We start from the raw sequence: 22,054 nt of genomic DNA on the forward strand, positions 1-22,054 counted from the left end.
TGTAGTTGTTTGTCAATTCTCTGATGTAAGCCCAGCCAATTCATTGTTATGTATAAGTCACTATGATTATGTAATATGCAATTATAGTTGGTAGTCATTTGTTATTTCAATAAATAACAAATTCACACAATGGTATTCTTATCTTTTCATTTGTAATGTACGGCAAAAAGAAGCTGCAAATTACCAGAATTGTTTTTCTAATATTCTTTGGGGAAAATAGTGAATATGAATAATCACCATTTTGAACGGCATCGTAATCGCCACTCGCAGAATACGGTCAGTGCGTTAATATTAATCCGCGTACAAACATTCGTACCAGTCATGTATCACGTACAAACATACGTACCAGTCATGGATCACGTGGTGCAAAACGAACCTTGAGAATGGCACTGCTTGTTATGTTTCCAAATTCTCAATTTTTACCTCAAGTATATCTACCAATTAAAATAATAGCCATTTCCTCATGAATGTGTAAACAATGTGCGTTTGAATCTTGATAAATATAGTACGATTATTTTAGTGGCTTGGAATATTCCAACAGAAATGAAAATGAAACGCATATTTGAAAAATAAATTTCATTTTTGAAAATACATGAAAGGTAAGAACAGTAATGCTTCACACCATAAGGCATCTCAGTTCATACCCTAATGAAAATGAAATTGATGTCTTAGATATCCCTTTGTCGAATTTCTAAACGGTTTTGTATGTTCATTATCTGTAAACACCCCCCCCCCCCCCCCCCCCCCCGTCCTTTTATTCAAAGTATGCGGTTTTCAAAGTAGAAATCAAATCTTGGAATCTAGCTATATATCATCATGCTTTTATACTTTCGAATGATTGTGTTTTATTGGTACATGTAACATAATCAACCTTTATATGACTAAGTTGGGGGGGGGGGGGGGGTGTTACCCGCAGGTGAATATATACAACTGTCCAGGAAGACATATCAGAGTTACGTACATTTGTACGTAATTGTACACAGTGCCTATTTTAACAAGATATCAACTGCAGACTCATCTGACACTAGTCACGTGTAGATGTCGTGAACATACCATGTTTTAGCTCATCGGAGCTGAAAGCTCAGGCGAGCTTTTCTGATCACCTTTTGTCTGTCTATTTGTAAACTTTTCACGTTTTCATTTTCTTCTCCAGAACCACTAGCTAGACCGATTTCAATCAAACTTGGCACAAATAATCCTTAAATAATATGAGGGGGATTCAAGTTTGTTCAAATGAAGGGTTGTGTCCTCTTCATAAGGGAATTAATCAAGAAAAGACAAAAATAGAGTGGGGTCATTTAAAAATCTTCTCCAGAACCACTGGGCCAAGAAAAGTTTGAAATTTACCTGAAAGCCTCCTAACACAGTGTAGCTGCAGATTTGTAGCTTTCTGGGAAAATATTACAACAAACGAAATCATTTATAGCTGCAAATTTTCGGGTCGCATGGGCTTTGATGAATATTTGAAGATATGTTTGAAAACAAGAATAGGAAGAAAATGCCCAAGAAAGTTATATATTTATTACGCTATATTTAGTCGCTTCATCCTCCGCACAGCACTATAAACACCTCCTCATAACTTGACATCAAGACATCTCTTTCGAATTTCGTTGTCATTATATTATTGCATATCACTTATTTTCGCTTGGATATAATTATGTATTTAATTTATTCACGAGACAGCTTTCGTGAATAAAATTTGATTTACAAGATGTGTTCGATCAAAGCGTTGCAATTGAATAAAAAATTAAATGATTTCCCTGAACAGGGAAACGAAACAGTAATTTGAAATATTCAATGAGTATGTACAAAAATTCGAATTCTTTGATGAAGAAAGGTTTAACCATTTTTCAAACATCAACATTGTCGTCACATCGATGTAAAATTTAATCCTCATTCTTGCAATCTTCCCTTGTCTATTTCTTCAATCTTGTCCCGTAACATCTGAAGCCAGTTTTCGTCTTTGTTCATGTCTGTATACCTTTGTTTCATTTCAAAAAGCTTTAACACCTGAGGATCACGCTGGAAGGGAATCGAGGCTGACTGAAGCGCCTCTTCAAATTTAATCACAGACGCAGTCGCGATTACAACGCGTATTTTGTTTTCATCTAAACCCCTGAAAATAAGATAAAACATTTACACATGGGTTCACCAGGGCCGTAAATTAACCTTCAATTTGGAGGAGGCAGGAAATTAGGCGGGGGTCTGGGGGCCTGGGCGGCCCCCAGACGCTTAGCACATTTTGTGCACACTGAACACGTTTCGTGCAAAATCCTTGATTCTAGGGCCTTCTAAGATGTTACTTGACTAACTCATTCTAAAAGAAAGATTTGGAATGCTTTTTAAGGGAGGTATCATGTTCTTAGTTATTGGAAACAACATAAATTCTAATGAACTTTAAATTTTAATTTTTTTGGGCTCAAAAGTTGGAGGAGGCAGCTGCCTCCTCCGCCTCCATGTAATTTACGGCCCTGTCACACTATAATGTAATTAACCCACTCCTTTAATGAGCAGCCACATCGACTAACTTTTCATTAAAAGGGAAACTGTATCACCTGAAGGTAATCCAATATGTTCGGTGTATCATTTCTACTTGCAGGTATTTATACATTTCTTAGCAATGAAATTCATGTACAAACTATTTGTAACTTTCTTCATTATATCTACTTAATTACGACATTCTTCATTTTGTGTTTGGTAATGATAACGAGTGCTTTGATTTGGGTTAACCATTATTACCTCTTGATTTGATGATACTGATATCCAACACCGACTGCGGTATGGGGGCACAACAGGTACCCATGGTCATCCCAGGTCCGCTTCATTGTTTGGCGGACGATGTCATCTGATGCGATGAATGTGTCGACTATAACCTTCCGCACGGCATCTGATATTTCTTCTGGAACTGTGACTCTTCCGGTGTTTTCAAATTCTGCCATTAATTTCTTAATTAGTCCACAGTCTCCGCCTGACATGATGTACCAGATTCTCTCCATATTATATGGTATCTAAAAGCAAGATAGTACCCATTTTTGAATCACATTAGTACCCATGTAGAAAGAGTCGATTACATGTGTATGGTGGCTATAATGAATTTAGCGGAATTACTGATTTATTGATATTTACAATACTTGTGGATAATGGAACCTGCCCATAAAGTTTCATTAAAAGAATCGGACAACTTTGCTTTTGGACAACTTTGCGTGGTTTTATCGTAGAAACACTCTTACCATCTTTGTTGTCCCATTGATGGAATATGTACCATGTACGTAATTAGGATACATTGTATCTCAATAACATCGGCAAAATATATACGTAAAATATCTAAATTACGGCGACACCAGTCATTTTGGGTATAAAATCCTATATTAATTTTAAAAGACCTCAAATGAATGGATATATATAACAAACCTTACTGTTGATTACCTTTCAGAAGTATGCTGGCATGAAGCATAGCAGTTCATACTCAAATGCATCTTCAAAAATAAAATTTATTTCTAAACTGTAAGTCTAAGTATAGTTGGGATACACCAACATTAGAAATACACCAAGTACATGAACAGAACAGGACACTCATTTTACCTGGATATCCATAGCCGGCGCTAATGTTTGTATCACGTGATCAGCAACCGAGTAATCCCCAGTTTGAATCGTGCGTGCAACAACGTCATTTTGGGTTACTGCGCAGACAAACTCTAATGGCACTCCCATTTCTTTAGCAATGATTCCAGCTGTTAATGGATCAAAAGCAGTTCTAAAATATATTTAGTGCAATTAATTACAATCGCCTTTTATATCTTATTCGATTTAAGAAAATGCCGGCTGTACTTTATTTTAGGTTATCCGTGACAATTTGAAGTGAACAATCACAGAGTAATGCGATAATTTGAGTAAGGTCGGAAATAATTTCATACTGATCTTCAACTCGACGTCATGATTTAGTGCAGGGTATGGTTCAGATTCCGGAATTTAACATTATTCCAATGAAGTGATCAGTGGCGGATTTAAGGGGGGGGGGGGGGGGGGGGGCGCACCCCCCCCCCCCCATAAAATTTTCGAATTTAAGGTAAATCGTGGTATCTTGTTTAGAAAAATGTATTAAACGATATAAGAAGCAATGATTTCTTCCACTTTCGGAAAAATAAATGACAAAATCTTTTGATTTCTTGAATTACTTTGATGGGATAACTTAATTTTTTCCTAAAACCCCTAATATTTGCGTCAATTTTATTAATTTCACCTTATAAAAATGATAGAAAATAGTACAATTGACTAAATAGGAGACATATTTCAAGCCCTGTAAAATCCAGAAGCTTCCGGGGTCTTCGCCCCTTGGGCCCCCACCAGGGCTTCGTCCTTGATCCAAAAGGCGGCCCCCAGACCCCCTGCCTCATAAAGTGGCGCCCCCCGTAACCGCAATTCCTGGATCCGCCCCTGGTGATATGATTTTGTAAGAAACTAACTTTACTGTAATAAAATCCTAACAACATAAGAAGCTTACATGTGACGTTTCCACACGCGCCTGTCGGGATAACGATTTGAACAATGTCATCACATGACGGACACATCTACAAGTAAAAAGATCAATATATCAAAATGGTAATCCATACACGCCAATTCCCCATTACAATATAAACATTCTTACTACCTCTATCGTATTTGAATACATGCACTAATAAATGTAGTTCCTATACACGTATCCCTTGGGGATTCGGGTTAGAATAGGTTCTCAGTACCCCCTTGCTTGTCGTAAGAGGCGACTAAATGGGGCGATCCTTCGGATGAGACCGCAAAAACCGAGGCACCGTGTCGCAGCAGGTGTGGCACGATAAAGATTCCCCCCTGTTCAATGGCCATAAGCGCCGAGCATAGGCCTAAATTTTGCAGCCCTTCACCGGCAGTGGTGACGTCTCCATATGAGGGAAATATTCTCGAGAGGGACGTAAAACAATATTCAATCAATCAATCCTATACACGTATTCATACATAATCTTTAAAATTTCAACTTAAACAACAAATTAATGGTCGTGATTTTAGGAATATCAAGATAATTAAAGGTGTATGTGTTTGTGTGTGTGGCCGGGGGGGGGGGGGGGAGGGGGGGGGGAGGGAAGTCAACCTTAAGGATATATACATGTACTACATTACATTTTATACCTGTAATGGCTGACATCCTTTTAAAACATGAATAGAAATAGAAATATCAGCAATATATATCTATTCCGTTTAGATATATAATTTCCTAGTTGAGTGGCTCAGGTTAGCGTGTCTTCTGCTTCGTGTCCAGAAGGAGTTTTAAATTTTTTTTTACTACCTCTAAAACTGCCTTTTTGGACTAAATAAAGTAAAATATGAAAGTTTTCAATTTCAAAATATTGATGTACATATCCACTTTTCATCCATATTTGTGATGATGCCTTTGTATTTGTTCCCGTGTTCAGTGCCTGTCTACGGTTTACCTGTAGGTAAGCATATGTGTAGTGTACAGCCTGAACCACGTGTTCAGTGCCTGTCTACGGTTTACCTGTAGGTAAGCATATGTGTAGTGTACAGCCTGAACCACGTGTTCAGTGCCTGTCTACGGTTTACCTGTAGGTAAGCATATGTGTAGTGTACAGCCTGAACCATGATCCTTGCCCAGTTAATGGAGTTGATAGAGGACAGATTGTGACGCTTGCTAAAGGCATGGTCTTGGAAGCACTGCTTTATGGGGATATCTAAATCATCGGAAGATCCGTCAACTATAAAACATGAAATATATGGTACATCAGACTGAATTGCATCATGTCTATAATTAAAACAAGACCTACATGTACAGTAATATTGCATGGACAGAGGCTACTGTCCAATGATTAGTTAAAAAAATTGTTTTGGTGCTCCTTTTTGTTATTTTTAGAATTGGGAAATACCTCTATACACATGCACGTTGTTATTTTTAGAATTGGTAAATACTTCTATACACATGCACGTTGTTATTTTTAGAATTGGTAAATACCTCTATACACATGCACGTTGTCTTCTAAAACTGTTGTCATTTGCAGTTCTTGTATTTGAGAACAGCGCCCTTTAGGAAGAAGCACCACAATGTCAATCCCCTCCTGACCCCTGACCGCTTCAATAGCTGCACTTCCGGTATCTCCAGATGTTCCTATAGCAAAATGTTTTTAATCGTTTTACATATATTTGTTGAAAGAAAAAAAACAACAACAACAACAAAACTGCGAAAATATGCTAAGTCATGCTCGAAACTATACATGTTTTTGCAGACGAAACAACAAACGATTCAGACAAAATTTAGGGGGGATTCTGACGCGTATATTCGTCATATGAATTTTGTTGTATAATTTAAGAAAATTAGCCTTATTTCCATTCAACGTTACTCACCTACAAGGATGTTGAGATGTTTCTTTCTTTTGGATAAAAAATATCGGAGAAATTGACCAACACAGGAAAGCGCCAAGTCTTTGAATGCCCATGTTGGTCCGTGAAATAGTTCCATCACGTTTAAACCGCCTGGAAGTCGCTTTATTGGTGTAATTTCCGGTGTAGAAAAACGAGAGAAAGCCGAGTCAATGAGATCTATGAAATAAAAATGTAACTCAGATAGGGAATACACTGTATATATAAGTTTGCATGCTCCGAACTACAATCACTTCTTTATGAAGACAATTTATACAAATTTTACAGTTCATGGCGTGTATAATTTGTATATCATACATGTATATCCTTCTATACAAATAAGACACAAATTTGTTGTCAAATGAAAAAGAGCAAAGCTCTGGCTGTAAAATACATTTGTCAAATATTTTCAAAAAACGCAGTAATGAAAAAAGATGCACATCCAAATACTAGTAAACAATTCTTGTCTGACAAAGTTCTATTCATTCTTTCTCTAATATCAGAAAGTATCAATCAAACATGAAAAGAGTACTTTATTTAACGTCAAACTGAAGTATAAACAAAGTTTTACTTGAAATCAACAAAATAATCTTTACACTAATAACGTATATACCAGGTTTGAAGATCTTAGCCATATTAGTACTACTTTTCCTTCTCGAATATCCATGGCCATGAAAAATAACATACCTTAATTCCTTTCGCCATGGGGAACATGTGTACCATGTTTCAATATCCTAGCCTTATCCACAGTACTATTTATGCCCCCCTTTAAGGAAGAGGGCCATATTGCTTTGCACCTATCGGTCGGTCAGTCGATAGACCACATGTTGTCCGCTCAATATCTTGAGAACCATTCACTTGATCGTAATGATACTTCATTTGTGGGTTGGTTATGAGTAGAAGAAGATCCCTATTGTTTTTCACGTCAAAAGGTCAAGGGTCAATCTACTCTGGACATAAGACATTGTCAGTATCTTGAGAACCTTTGCTTAACAAACATCAAACTTGGTACAATATTCAAACAATCAATCAATCAATCAAGCTTGGTACGCTCGCACATCTTCAGGAGAAGATGACCCCTATTGATTTTGAGGTCACATGGTCAAAAGTCAAGGGTCAAACTGGACATAGGAATATACTGTTCGCTCAATATCTTGAGAACCCTTTGCTTGATATACATCAAACTTGGTACACTGGTACATCTCCAGGAGAATATGACCCCTATTGAATTTGAGGTCACATGGTCAAGGGTCAAACTAGACATAGGAATATACTGTCCGCTCAATATCTTGAGAACCATTTGCTTAATAGACATCAAACTTGGTACACTGGTACATCTTCAGGGGAAGATGACGCCTATTGATTTTGAGGTCACACAGTCAAGGGTCAAAGTGGACATAGGAATATACTGTCCGGTCAATATCTTGAAAACCCTTTCCTTCACAGACATCAAACTTGGTACATTGATACATCTTCAGGAGAAGATGACTCCTTTTGATTTTGAGGTCACACAGTCAAAGGTCAAAATGGACATAGTAATATATTGTCTCTTATATTTTAAGAATTAGTTGCTTCCACTCCTGACATAGAAAGATATTATCTGCTCAATATTTTTAATTGGTGATACTACTATCAATTAAATGATGCATGTGTATAACTCTTTTCAATTTTGCACCGGGGGGGGGGGGGGGGGGGATATATGTTTTACAAACATCTCTTGTTCTAACTTCATTTGTGCTGACAGAATTACCCATGCAAATTTGACCTTGCCATTGAAAAACAATAGGCTTCTTTCTCTAAACATTGAGAATATATATGTACCAACTTTGATGATCCTAGTCTTATAAGTACTGTCTTTATCTGATCTAAACGTGCAAACAGACAGAGAGACATCTATGATGTTTAAATATTTGTAATTAGATCTGAAAATCCTAGTGTTACATATAACTGTACTACTTCTATCTTGTTTTGAGCCTTTAGAATTACCCCTGCCTTGTAAGTTGGACCTTGAATTTGAAAACAATAGGTTATTGGGGACGTGTTTATCAAGTTTATGATCCTAGCCTCACAAGTACTGTTTTTATATAGTCCACAAGTTGCTGACAGAGAAACAGACGGGCAGATACACTCATATACCATAATAGAGTAATTCTTTGTCATACGTACAACTTGCTATCTCAAACATACGACATTTCAGATCGTACTTGCCTTGCCACTTAGTATCTCGTAGTTATAACTACGAGTCGACGCGACTTATGTATTTTTAATTTCTTTAATTGACCTAATTTCCTTTATTAATTCTGCAATATAAAAAAATGAATAAAACAGCAAAACTTACCATTTAATTCAGTTGACGGGATTTCCTCAGCGCTTACATAAAGAGGAATGATTTTCTTCGCCAGATCTACGTATGATAAACTAGCCCAGGACTTCAGTGTATCAACATCGATCTTCGGGATTGTTTCCGGAAGTAATATGCCACCATCTTCCGCATATCCAGTGCACAATGCCTCCTCAAAAGTTCGACCCGAGATGTCGCCCCGAGTACTCCTGTATTTCATTGTTTGACTTCAAACTGAAAAATTTCACCATACAAAATTATTACAGTTGTAAAGATAGTTTCGTTGAATAAGGCATAGAGTAAATATCCCCCAAAATAATGGAATCTTTGGGGGGGGGGATTTAAGGATGTATATCATAGCAGAGAAAAGAATGATGGAGGATATGTATACACTGATATAGTTTGAAATATGAACTTTTGTGACCTGAATGGCATGCACGTGTTACCATGGCAACGGAGTTGCATAGCAGCCATGATTTTTCTCTCTTTGAGAATCCCCCCCTTCAAATTCTGTAAATATTTTACATTTTTCATAAATGTTAAGCCGACTCTTACATTACAATAAAAATTCACTTACATATGTACATTGTAATATACTTATTCGCAAGAACTTTATTTACGCGTAATTTTGCGAGAATAGTTTTATTCCCGAAAAAGAATTCTCTTGAATAAACTAAAAAATATACAAGATTTAAGCAAGATAAGTAATGATTCGTGAAAGTTATGTCTCGTGGAAAATCATATTGTATCCACGAAAACAAGACCTAAAATAAAAGTGATCTACAGTACTTTAAAACAAGGGTGTATAAAATATTTACAGAATTTTTTATAGAGGTTATAAATGCAAGGGAGAAAAAAATAACATTATCTAAAGTCATACATCGCTGCTACAGGAGAGAGAGGGATACCCAGTCCTAAATTATCACTAGATTGTCATCCAATATGGTAGTGCAGATTTGTTGCTTCGAATTCGTAAAAATTGGGACGGAAAGGATCAATTTTTACAAAAAGGGAAAGACAGAACGACAGCTATTGAACAATATTGCATTACGGATGTTAAGAACAATTCTCGTACTAAACTTCATTGAATAAGTAAATCTGTAGCAATTTAAATCACACAAAATTCAGCATTCGGCGAGAATTCAACTTCATGTTTAGAAATAAAGTAGATAATAGGCCGCCTTACATTTTTAAACACCCAGTTGATTGTAAACATTAAAGTTACGATACAGTATTAATAATCTCATAATTTGAAAGACAAAATCTCTTTTGATATCTGTCAACATTTTTTTTTTTTGGACAGAATATCGATTTGTGCAGGTCAAAAATGAATAAATAAAACAAAACAATAATACTGCACCTCCGACACAAACTGACCAGCTGCTGACAAACAGATGAATTGTAAGTAGTTAGTGAATGTCCATTATTTGCAGTTGGTCAGCTGATTTAAATCGTACATGTGTGTCACATACGTGTACATATCACGTGATCTCCATGCCTTGATCGGTGCTACTTGTTGCATGATCAACAAAAGATTTATTCAAAATACCATCATGCAGTTTGTGTAGCGTGCATATATATGAAATGATAGACCCCCACCCCACCCTAGGTATGGTTTGTCACACGTGCTAATTAATTAATTAGTATTACCTTAACTGCTAAAGTAGGTTAAACACATTCTAGCTTAATATTAAGATGATAATGCATTTAAACTCCAGTTGTGGTTGTTCTTGCTATATAGATATATTTGTTTAAAAATGCAGATCAATGAATACATAAAATAGGTCGGTCATCTTACCGATCAGAGTAGGTGGTTCGCTATTGGCACGACTCCCATATCTCTCACTGTTTGTACGGTAACTGGTTGTGAACATTAATATATATTTGTTGTTTTCTTTGTGCTTACGTCACCTTTTTTTTTAATGACAAGTAGTGCCTATATACGGAAATATTCTCTTCCTGTCTAAATTTTCAAAGTTAGGTAAATCGTGGTATCTTGTTTAGAAAAATGTACTAAACGATAAAGGAAGCAATGATTTCTTCCACTCTAAATGACGAAATCTTTTGATTTCTTGAATTACTTTATTGGGAGAACTTAATTTTTTCCAAAAACCCTTAAAATTTGCGTCATTTTACTAATTTCAACTTATTAGATAGAAAATAGTACAAATGACTTAGATAGGAGACATATATCAAGCCCTATAAAATCTGTAAAATCCGGGGGCATCGCCACCTGGGCCCCCACCAGGGCTTCGCCCTGGACCCACTGGGGGCCTCGGGGTTGGCCCCCAGACCCCCTGCCTCATAAAGTGGCACCCCCGTAACCGCTATTCCTGGATCCGCCCCTGGTTTATGTACAAAAGAGAATCTCTGACCCGAGGGCGCTATTGATTTGTCTACACCGACCACAAAGTGTACACCTTTCCGTAACAAAGAGCAAATGTGTACATTTTTAGCTATACGCCTTTTACACCCTGTAGAAGGCATGTGTTGGTATATGCGCCGAAAAATTCAATAAGATCGACAAATGGCGAGACGGAAAATTTGCAGATGCTTATTTCAGTAATATGTTAGTGTAACGTATATATATATATATATATATATATATATATAAAGCACAGAAAATTTCACTTTATATGGATACCCACTTCCGCCCCTACCCGGGGTTGAACTCACGACCTGCGGAACCAAATCTCCTAGCAGCATGTAACCAGCGCGCTAAACCGCTCGACCGACTTGCCTAGATGGTCGAGCGGTCTAGCGCGCTGGTTACATGCTGCTAGGAGATTTGGTTCCGCAGGTCGTGAGTTCAACCCCGGGTAGGGGCGGAAGTGGGTATCCATGTAAAGTGAAATTTTCTGTGCTTTATATTAATTATTTCTTCACTTAGGGCAGTTATGTTCATTTAAGAGTTCATTGCTATTTCTGTGCTTTATATATATATATATATATATATATATGTGTGTGTGTGTGTGTGTGTGTGTGATTCCAGTGTATTTTATGTAGTCATTTAGAGGAAAGCGATTGATATTTCGTAAGATCATCAAAACACAAGTTCAGCGCTAAAACATCAACAAATATTTTGGAATATGACCTGATATTTATATTTTAGGTCACCTGAATATACTCAGGTGACCTATTGCAATTGGTTGTCGTCCATCGTCGTGTGTCGTGCGACGTGCATTAACAACTGAATATTTTTAACTTTTTCTTTATAACTACCAAGCCAATTCTTTTCAAATTTGGTATGAAGCATCTTTGGAACAAGGGGGACAGAAATTGTAAATTTCAGGACTCCAGCACCCCAGAGGCCCTAGGGGCGGGGCAAAAACTGCCCAAAATTGACAAATTTTCATAAATCTTCTTTTCAATAACCGCACATGTGTAAGAAAAACTAAATGCATGGTGATGTAAAGCAGGAAATCCTCTACCAAAATTGTAAATTTCATGATCCCCGGGTTAGGGGTTCTGACCCCAGGGCGGGGCCAAACTTGGCATATAATGTTTATGTGTAAAACACTTATATAACATCTTTAGTGCTATTGATTCTATATTAAAAATCGATAGATATTTAGAAAGAACAGGTAGTCCTTTACCAAAATTGTGAATTTGATGATCCCAGAGGGAGGGGTTTTGGTATCAGGGTGGGGCCAAAATGGTGAGTTATCAAATGTGTAAATATTAGACATTTTTAACTTGTTCTTGATAAGTATCTTTCCAATTCTTTCAAATTTGGTATAAAGCATCTTTGGAACAAGGGGAACATAAATTGTAAATTTCAAGATTCCTGCACCCCGGGACCTTTGGGGCGGGGCAAAAACTGTCCAAAGTCGACCAATTTTCAAAAATCTTCATCTTTAGAACCGCACATGTTTATGAAAAACTAAATGCATAGCGATATAGGGCAGGAAGGCCTATACCAAAATTGTAACTTTCATGATCCCCGGGGTAGGGGTTCTGACCCGAGAGCGGCGTCAAACTTGGTTTAGAATATCTATGTGTAAAATACTTAAATAACATCTTCTTTAGTACTATTGATACTAAATTGAAACTAAACGGATATTTAAAAAGAACAGGTAGTCCTGTACCAAGATTGTAAATTTGATGATTCCAGGGGTAGGGGTCTGGTATCAGGGTGGGGCCAAAATGGTGAGTTATCAAATGTGTAAATATTAGACATTTTTAACTTGTTCTTGATAAGTATCTTTCCAATTCTTTCAAATTTGGTATAAAGCATCTTTGGAACAAGGAGAACATAAATTGTAAATTTCAAGATTCCTGCACCCCGGGACCTTTGGGGCGGGGCAAAAACTGTCCAAAATTGACCAATTTTCAAAACCCTTCTTCGCACATGTTTATTAAAAACTAAATGCATAATGATATAGATCAGGAAGGCCTCTACCAAAATTGTAACCTTCATGATCCACGGGGTAGGGGTTCTGACCCCAGGGCGGGCCAAACATAGTATATAGTGTATGTGCAAAACACTTAAATAACATCTTCTTTAGTGTTATTGATACTAAATTGAAACTAAATGGGTATTTCGAAAGAGCAGGTAGTCTTTTACCAAAATTGTAAATTTGATGATCCCCAGAGTATTTACAGTGTATCTGTAAGTTTGCTGATACTGTATAAAATCTAAATGCATACTTGGGAATAGCAGAAAGGGATTTACAAAAAATGGTAAATTTCACAACCCAGGGATTCCAAATTAGTCATATATTTTAATGTTTTAATGTTAATACACCTATCATAAAGCCTTTCACCAGTGCATGCACTTTTGAGGGCAGTGAAGTTTTAAGAACACATCTTGTTATACCCCCCGCAACAAGTTGTGTGTGTGTGTGTGTGTGGGGGGGTATACTGGAATCGGGTTGTCCGTCTGTCTGTCTGTCCGTCCGTCCGTCTGTAGACGCAATGGTTTCCGGGCTCTAAAGCATTATCCTTTCCACCTACCGTCACCATATCATATATATGGACTACCCATGGGATGAAGATGTTCCCTATCGATTTTGGGGTCAAAAGGTCAAAGGTCAAGCACACTGGACATCGAAGTAGGAATATGGTTTCCGGGCTCTAAAGCATTATCCTTTCCACCTACCGTCACCATATCATATATATGGACTACCCATGGGATGAAGATGTTTCCTATCGATTTTGGGGTCAAAAGGTCAAAGGTCAAGCACACTGGACATCGAAGTAGCAATATGGTTTCCGGGCTCTAAAGCGTTATCCTTTCCACCTACAGTCACCATATCATACATATGGACTACCCATGGGATGATGATGTTCCCTATCGATTTTGGGGTCAAAAGGTCAAAGGTCAAGCGCACTGGACATCGAAGTAGCAATATGGTTCGATTTGTTATGCCATTTGTTTTTTACACTCAGAAAAGAGGTAGTTTATACCTATTACCAACACCCTTTGGGAGATTGGGGTAAACGGGGGGTATTCTTAGTGAGCATTGCTCACAGTACCTCTTATTATACCCCCCGCAACAAGTTGTGGGGGGTATACTGGAATCAGGTTGTCCGTCTGTCTGTCCGTCCGTCCGTCCGTCCGTCTGTAGACGCAATGGTTTCCGGGCTCTAAAGCATTATCCTTTCTACCTACCGTCACCATATCATACATATGGACTACCCATGGGATGAAGATGTTCCCTATCGATTTTGGGGTCAAAAGGTCAAAGGTCAAGCGCACTGGACATTGAAGTAGCAATATGGTTTCCGGGCTCTAAAGCATTATCCTTTCCACCTACCATCACCATATCATACATATGGACTACCCATGGGATGAAGATGTTCCCTATCGATTTTGGGGTCAAAAGGTCAAAGGTCAAGTGCACTGGACATCGAAGTAGCAATATGGTTTCCGGGCTCTAAAGCGTTATCCTTTCCACCTACCGTCACCATATCATACATATGGACTACCCATGGGATGAAGATGTTCCCTATCGATTTTGGGGTCAAAAGGTCAAAGGTCAAGTGCACTGGACATCGAAGTAGCAATATGGTTTCCGGGCTCTAAAGCGTTATCCTTTCCACCTACCGTCACCATATCATACATATGGACTACCCATGGGATGAAGATGTTCCCTATCGATTTTGGGGTCAAAAGGTCAAAGGTCACGTGCACTGGACATCAAAGTAGCAATATGGTTTCCGGGCTCTAAAGCGTTATCCTTTCCACCTACCGTCACCATATCATGCATATGGACTACCCATGGGATGAAGATGTTCCCTATCGATTTTGGGGTCAAAAGGTCAAAAGTCAAGCGCACTGGACATTGAAGTAGCAATATGGTTTCCGGGCTCTAAAGCGTTATCCTTTTCACCTACCGTCACCATATCATACATATGGACTACCCATGGGATGAAGATGTTCCCTATCGATTTTTGGGTCAAAAGGTCAAAGGTCACGCGCACTGGACATTGAAGTAGCAATATGGTTTCCGGGCTCTAAAGCGTTATCTTTTCCACCTACCGTCACCATATCATACATATGGACTACCCATGGGATGAAGATGTTCCCTATCGATTTTTGGGGTCAAAAGGTCAAAGGTCACACGCACTGGACATCAAAGTAGCAATATGGTTCGGTTTGTTATGCCATTTGTTTTTTACACTTAGAAAAGAGGTAGTTTATACCAATTACCAACACCCTTTGGGAGATTGGGGTAAGCGGGGGGTATTCTTAGTGAGCATTGCTCACAGTACCTCTTGTTTTATACTGTTGCTGAACATTAGAATTTAGCTTAGATATTCAGAACAGGAATTTTTTTCTAGATTTCATAGCCTGTTGAAGTAGTGATAGTTTTTCACTAGTACTCAGGTGACCAATAAGGCCTGTGGGCCTCTTGTTCAGATTGTATGTAGGTGTTTATAGATGCACATTATAAAAAATACATTTTTGTAATAAAAATCTTAAATTCTAGAAATTATTTATTTTGTAATTTATTTGCATTAAATCGTTAATTTTCCGATGAAGATCTCCTGAGCTGCTGAACATCCATATTGAATATAACTACACTACACCAAACTGGACTTGATTATAATCGACTTCACCAGGAGTACAACGATGTAGACAAATCAATATAAAAGATAAAAATCCCTCCCTACTCAAAGGCCGTAAGCACCGAGCACAGGCCTAAATTTTACAGCCCTCCACCGGCAATGGTGACGTCTCTGTATGACTGAAATGTTCTCGAGGGGGACGTTAAACAATTATACAATAAATCAATCATCATCGTGTACAACCCCGCATTTGGGGGTGCGGAATAGTGACCTTAGGGGGTACGGAATTCGAAGCATTCGAAGCATGTTTTACTAGATAAGTTGATTGTCTTATATTAACATACGACGGAACACAGTGATTTCCCCGTTTACTCTTGCTCGTTTCCCACCTTGCAGTTCGTGCTAGAAATAGGTGAACACTTCAACAATATTCGGCAACCACACGTAAGGATGCAAATTTGATCGATATTTGGCGAATTTTTTAATTATACTGCCACTCCACATAATATAATTAATACGCATGGTTTCTGCACATAACACTGTAGCAGATACTTCCATGATTTCCGAAATTTCACGTCAATTAACGGTGAAAACTTCAATTACAGTGTGTGCCACTAGGGGGTACAGCTTTCAGTGGAAGTAGGGGGCAATGAACCAATCTGAATGTGACGAGTTTAAGAAAGTGTCATTTGGATTTGAGATTAATATCAAACCATCTTTGTAGTCATTTTTGATTTGAAATGTCGCTTGCAGTCGGTACATTAACATTTTTGATCTGAGAATTATTTGTTATGCCAATACAACCTATAATTGGGTCAAATGCTGTCTGACGTGTTTCATACCGATTGTTTGACCGTTCGTGGCACACTGATTTTGACTACAGATAAACTCCGTTTACCTGATCAGGATATAGGGCTCACGGCGGGTGTGACCGGTCGACAGGGGATACTTACTCCTCCTAGGCACCTGATCCCAACTCTGGTGTGTCCAGGGGTCCGTCTTTGTCCAACACTCTATTTTGTATTGCTTATTGGAGTTATGAGATTGGTCACTGTTCGTTATCTTCACCTTTCATCATCAAGATGTTCCAAAATTGGGTTTCAAAACTGACGTCATCTAAGAAAAGGGAAATGGGTTTTGGTCAACGCTTATCGTTGTCACGGAAAAGATATTTCACTGTATTTACATGTTAAAATATTTAATATATGTAAATGAGAATATCAACGAGTTGAAAACTTACTGATTAAAATTTACTTTGTGATTTTCAGACTGTCAGTTTAATTATAATGATTTTACTAGTAACTGCAGGGTGATGACATGAAGAAAAAGTAAACTCTGGTTACACCTACCGAAAAGAACGTTACAACATACACGTACACCAAAATAAGAAAAATAATTTTAAAAAGGCTGTAGTGGGTAATACGACCAAAATATGCTATCAACAAAAAGCGAATGGGCACTCGTCTTTATACAACTGAAAAAGATGTAGAGTGTTTGCACCAAGATCCAGTCACCGTTTGCATGGAATACATATTTCTGATAAGGCCAAAATAAAATGTATGTGTGTTTCCGGTTTCCCGACCCTACTTACCCTTTTGCTACTGACCCTAAATATTTTATTGATAATACACATGTATATAAAAGAAAATAGAAATACTGAATTTGGCATTTGTTTTCTTTTTGCATTCGTGTTTCTCTGACTTACATTAAAACTACTATTAATTGATCTTCAAAATGTGTAAAGTATTTGTTATGTATATAGACCTGTATTGAAAGCGTAATAAAAAACTAAGATTTCAAATAAAATGTTTTAATGAAAATAAATTTTTTACCTAACAACTCTACCTAAATATATTTAGGAGTGTAATAGGAAACGCACATATTTCATTTTGGTCTAGAGGGAGGGAGGGGGGGGGGGTTGTTGTTGTTGTTGTTAAAGTTCCACATTGCAATAGAGGAACTCATATTAATCACACTTGTACACTCGCTGTTTTTGGAGACGTCTGATTTTACTCTTTAGAAAAGAGCCCCACGGCCCTTAACGGTTGCCTGAGCACCAAAGCCTTTACATAGGCCATGCATTTTGTTTTTCCTCTCGCATGTCTGAGAGTAAAGAGGTGATACGTTTTCACTAGAGAGCTATATTGGCGCCACCCTAGGACCTAAACCCCTAATCCGGGGACCATGATTTTCACAATAGAGATGTTCATTGACATCACAACTTTGCATTTAATTTTTCTCAATCAGGAATGAGAGTAGAGAAGATTTTTAAAGATTAAAATAACTATAATAAATGGCCAAATTTGCCCCACCCCAGAGACTGAACCCCTGACTAAGGGGTCGTGGATTTCACATTATTGGTAAAGGGCTTCATGTACATCATAACCATGCAAGCATTTGGTTTTTCACACACATGTGTGGGAGTATAGAAGATTTTTGAAAATTTGGCATTTGTTGTGGCAATTTTGGGAGCTAAGATAATAAATTTCACAATTTCCATCCTCTTATCCTAAAAATGTTTCACACCACAAAATGGTAACAATTGGCCTTGTAGCTTTCAAGAATTCAAACATGTAAAATTGCTAACGGATGAAGACTCAGGTGACCTAAAATAGTAGCAATATGTGACACAGGCTAGTTACAAAGAGGTTTTGGAATGTTGGATATAGACTTTACAACGCTAAATTCTTGTATTTTAGGGGTGGTCCAAGAGCGATTGGCCAAACGAAAGAAGACACGATATCAGTGGGTTCAACAATTTCATATTCTAGAAAAAATACAGGGCTAATTTCGTATTGAAACCATTTCTTCTTTCATTTTATTAAAGACAATCAACAACTGAATTATGCACATTAGATAATAGATAAGTATATTTTATATATGTTGAATTTTCACAGTTAAAAAAAAACCCATTCATTTTACATTAGATCCTTTCGTACATGCATGAAAATACGTGGTTATGGATAAAGGGTTACTGTGTTTAATACCAAATAGCGTTTTTGTATAAGAAACTTTTAAGTGTGGTAATTTAAAAGACGTAAAAAGAAAACATATAGGTATAACGACTGAATAAATTCATTGCTGTAATCCATGTGTATTTTTGGAAATAATTTATATTTCCTTAATAACCAATAACTTAGAGATTGGTTCATTGCTCCTTACTTCCACTGAAAGCTGTACCCCCTAGTGGCATGCACTAAATTGAAGATTTCATCGTTTATTTGACGTGAAATCTCGGAAATCATGGAAGTATCTGCTACAGCGTTATGTGCAGAAACCATGCGTATTAGTTATATTATGTGGAGGGGCAGTATAATTGAAAATTTCACCAAAATATCGATCAAATTTGCATCTTTCCGTGTGGTTGCCGAATATTGTTGAAGTGTTCACCTATTTCTAGCACAAACTGCAAGGTGGGAAACGAGTAAGAGTAAGAGGGGACATCGCTGTGTTCCGTAGTATATTGATATAAGACTAGTTTTATCTCTATAGCTGTAACCAAGCTGAATATATCAACTTATCTAGTAAAACACGCTTCGAATTCCGTACCCCCTAAGGCCACTATTCCGCACCCCCAAATGCGGGGTTGTACACAGTGATCATGTGTCTGTTCACGCCATGACTCCCGGGCATTGATGACATGATAACATGAAAGAATGTAACGGTGATGTGATTTATGGACTTGTATGGTCGTGACAAAATAAGTACAGTAATATATTTAATTAATTTCAGACAGGTTTCCACCACACAAAGTTCTTCGTTTGGAGAGTTCGTTCCGGAAGTCGTCATACCCGTCACCAAATGACATACAGAGTTTATCAGAGAGTCTGAATGAAAACATCAGGCGAATCAAGGTAAATAGTTTATTGTTGGTTACACAGGTGCTTGTGGACAGGACTTCCAGTATCCTCCCTTCTTGTATTTTTGAATGTTCAATTCCTTGGGTATTTTGAGTGTAATAAAATTTGCAGCTTAAGCGTGTTTATATTTCAATGGCACACACAATTTTCGCATATACCCGTTTTTAAAAATGTCGTATTACCGATCATAATTCCTATATTCCGATATGTCCAGTGGTACTGGAGAAGATGAAATTGGGAAATGTTTGCATTGGCGCCGCCAGACAAAGGACAAATTTTGATCAGATGAGCTCACTTGAACACTTGGCTCAGGTGAGCTAAAATTGATTTTGATAAAACGATCTGATATTCTTTCTTCCAAAATATCAAACTAGATTGATGTTTGTGGGGAAAAGGTTAACATAAACAACGTTGTCCATATTTCATATCGATAGTGTTGTAATATATTAATATGGAAATCACATTGGTTGAATTGGAACCTAAAATGTCTATGTAAACAGAAAAACTTAATTGAAGCCGTGATTTTTCAGCCGCCCCCCCCCCCCCCCAAAATATTTGAATGTAATACCTTCTTTGCAATGAAAAAATAAGTGTGGTAGAGAAATACAATATGGTTCAATATCAAAATCTTTAACATTTTACCAAAGTGTGTTTTAGATATATACCCTTATGGCAGTCTTCGGGTGAATTAAATGACTGTTGTTGACCACGTTCGGTATTACATACAAGGTACCCAATGGGGAGAAATGTTGAGATTTTATGCAGCCTTTCATTTTCATAAACCGAAAGGTGAATAAAATAGTCCGTATGAAAATCTCAAGGTTATTATTCTGTCCTACAGAGTACCAGTTAGATGAACTGCGCAATACCATGAATACTATTTTAAGACTACCTGTCCACTACCAACAAGTTAATACAATGTGACAGGAGAATATCCTGATTCATTGAACACAACTGACATCACAATGAAGAAGAACATATACGTCATACATGTATCTCTGGTATACGTTCTAGAAAGCAACCATGAAGATTTCACATGAACACGTGGGGTAATATAACATTCCAGACGTGTTTAAAACAAAGGAGTTGGGCTGATGCTCATGTGTATTAATTTTAATTATGAGGATTTATTGCAATAGATTTCCTTGATTTTCCAGTCTATAGTACATGTTGCTTGATTTCTTGTTTTACGTTTTGCAGACATGGTTTATAAATAGACGCACAAAGGCAAAGAAGATTCTTATGAAATTTCGCAACCAATCGGAGAAACGCGTCCATTGCAAATGTGTGCGTGGAAAATATGTTTGGAGAGCCGCTCCAAACCATCCGTCAACTCCGACAGTTCTCCTTGCACGTGTGTCATCCAAATCCAGAGTGTTCAACCAGTCATCAACAAAACAGACCTCACCTGAACGTGTGATCCATACGTCACCTGAACGTGTGATCCATTTCAGAACGAGGCGCCCAATCAAACCCCCCCGGACATGTTTTACTTGTCAAACAGATGCGAAAGGAAAATCGTCAGCTAACTGGGAGCAGCAGCAATGCTTACGTGGACGAGGTCGAAAAGGAGGTGAAGGCCGCGGTTGTGATGTGATATTAGATTTGGAATACCACGAAATTATGAAGGAATTGGACTTGCAGTGAAACAGTTTTGTTTCTGTAAATAGTACAGTGTTATCAAACTTTAATGTGAATTTGTCATTCATTACCCATTCATTTTCAATAAATTTTAATTGGTGTGTTGTGTTTTGTGCATGATGGACTGTGAATATATTTATACATCCAGTCTGTGAATTGTGATTGACTGTGAATATATTTATACATCCAGTCTGTGAATTGTGAATATATTATGCATCGAGTCTGTGTTTTGTGATGGACTGTGAAGATATCGTATATCGAGTCATTTTGGCGCTATGGAAATGTTGGCATTTTGGGGGATGAGAAAAATTTGCAAACACTTGTTAGGCCTAAATGAAATTGCCAAAATATGAATTTTAAGTGTCATTACACACACACACACACACACACATGCATTTTTGCTCGTTTTATATTCATTAAATACCTGGAAAGTTTTGTTTTGTGCACGCCTCGGTTACACCATTTGTAAACTAAATCAAGATGAATGTGTTGACGTCATAATGCTTCACAGTATTTAGAGTGAGAATGAGGACAATCAAGAAGTATAACAGTTTGAAAACAAATTTATTCCACATCAGAACACCATGAACATACATAATACACATCAGAACACCATGAACATGCATAATACACATCAGAACACCATGAACATACATAATACACATCAGAACACGAACATACATAATACACATCAGAACACCATGAACATACATAATACACATCAGAACACCATGAACATACATAATACACATCAGAACACCATGAACATACATAATACATCACAACACCATGATCATAC

General features: G+C 37.5%; 2 protein-coding genes across 3 annotated transcripts in view; one reads left to right on the forward strand and one right to left on the reverse strand.

The window, feature by feature from the left end:
* The window catches only part of LOC125658018 (activating signal cointegrator 1 complex subunit 1-like), a 50,914-nt gene that overhangs the window by 13,423 nt on the left and 15,437 nt on the right, over window positions 1–22,054 (forward strand). Inside the window, exon 2 of the mRNA XM_048889047.2 lies at window positions 19,487–19,608. Within this exon, the coding sequence (XP_048745004.2) occupies window positions 19,487–19,608 (122 nt within the window). The remainder of the gene's footprint in view (window positions 1–19,486; window positions 19,609–22,054) is intronic.
* Window positions 1,507–10,674, reverse strand: LOC125658017 (threonine synthase-like 2). Of its 2 annotated transcripts, none has more exons than XM_048889045.2 (9): window positions 10,539–10,674; window positions 8,738–8,974; window positions 6,385–6,579; window positions 5,996–6,148; window positions 5,590–5,741; window positions 4,502–4,568; window positions 3,583–3,731; window positions 2,740–3,008; window positions 1,507–2,116 (listed from the first exon to the last, which is right to left on the reverse strand). In XM_048889045.2, exons 2-9 carry the CDS (start codon window positions 8,958–8,960, stop codon window positions 1,894–1,896), a joined length of 1,431 nt encoding a protein of 476 aa, XP_048745002.2. In that variant the 5' UTR covers window positions 8,961–8,974; window positions 10,539–10,674; the 3' UTR covers window positions 1,507–1,893. The 2 variants fall into 2 exon arrangements, with proteins under 2 accessions (XP_048745002.2, XP_048745003.2); XM_048889046.2 differs by lacking the exon at window positions 10,539–10,674 and adding an exon at window positions 10,101–10,205.

Source organism: Ostrea edulis, chromosome 9 (assembly GCF_947568905.1).
Source record: "Ostrea edulis chromosome 9, xbOstEdul1.1, whole genome shotgun sequence".
In the NCBI taxonomy this organism is placed as follows: Eukaryota; Metazoa; Mollusca; class Bivalvia; order Ostreida; family Ostreidae; genus Ostrea; species Ostrea edulis.

What these genes read in the sequence shown, in the direction of transcription:
- LOC125658017 (XM_048889045.2), bottom strand. Translation starts at nt 8,960, where the DNA reads ATGAAATACAGGAGTACTCGGGGCGACATCTCGGGTCGAACTTTTGAG. An exon ending in CAACGTGCATGTGTATAGAG is followed by an intron (nt 5,742 to 5,995) that starts GTATTTACCAAT and finishes CATGTTTTATAG; the next exon opens with TTGACGGATCTTCCGATGAT. An exon ending in CGCCGGCTATGGATATCCAG is followed by an intron (nt 3,009 to 3,582) that starts GTAAAATGAGTG and finishes TCTTGCTTTTAG; the next exon opens with ATACCATATAATATGGAGAG.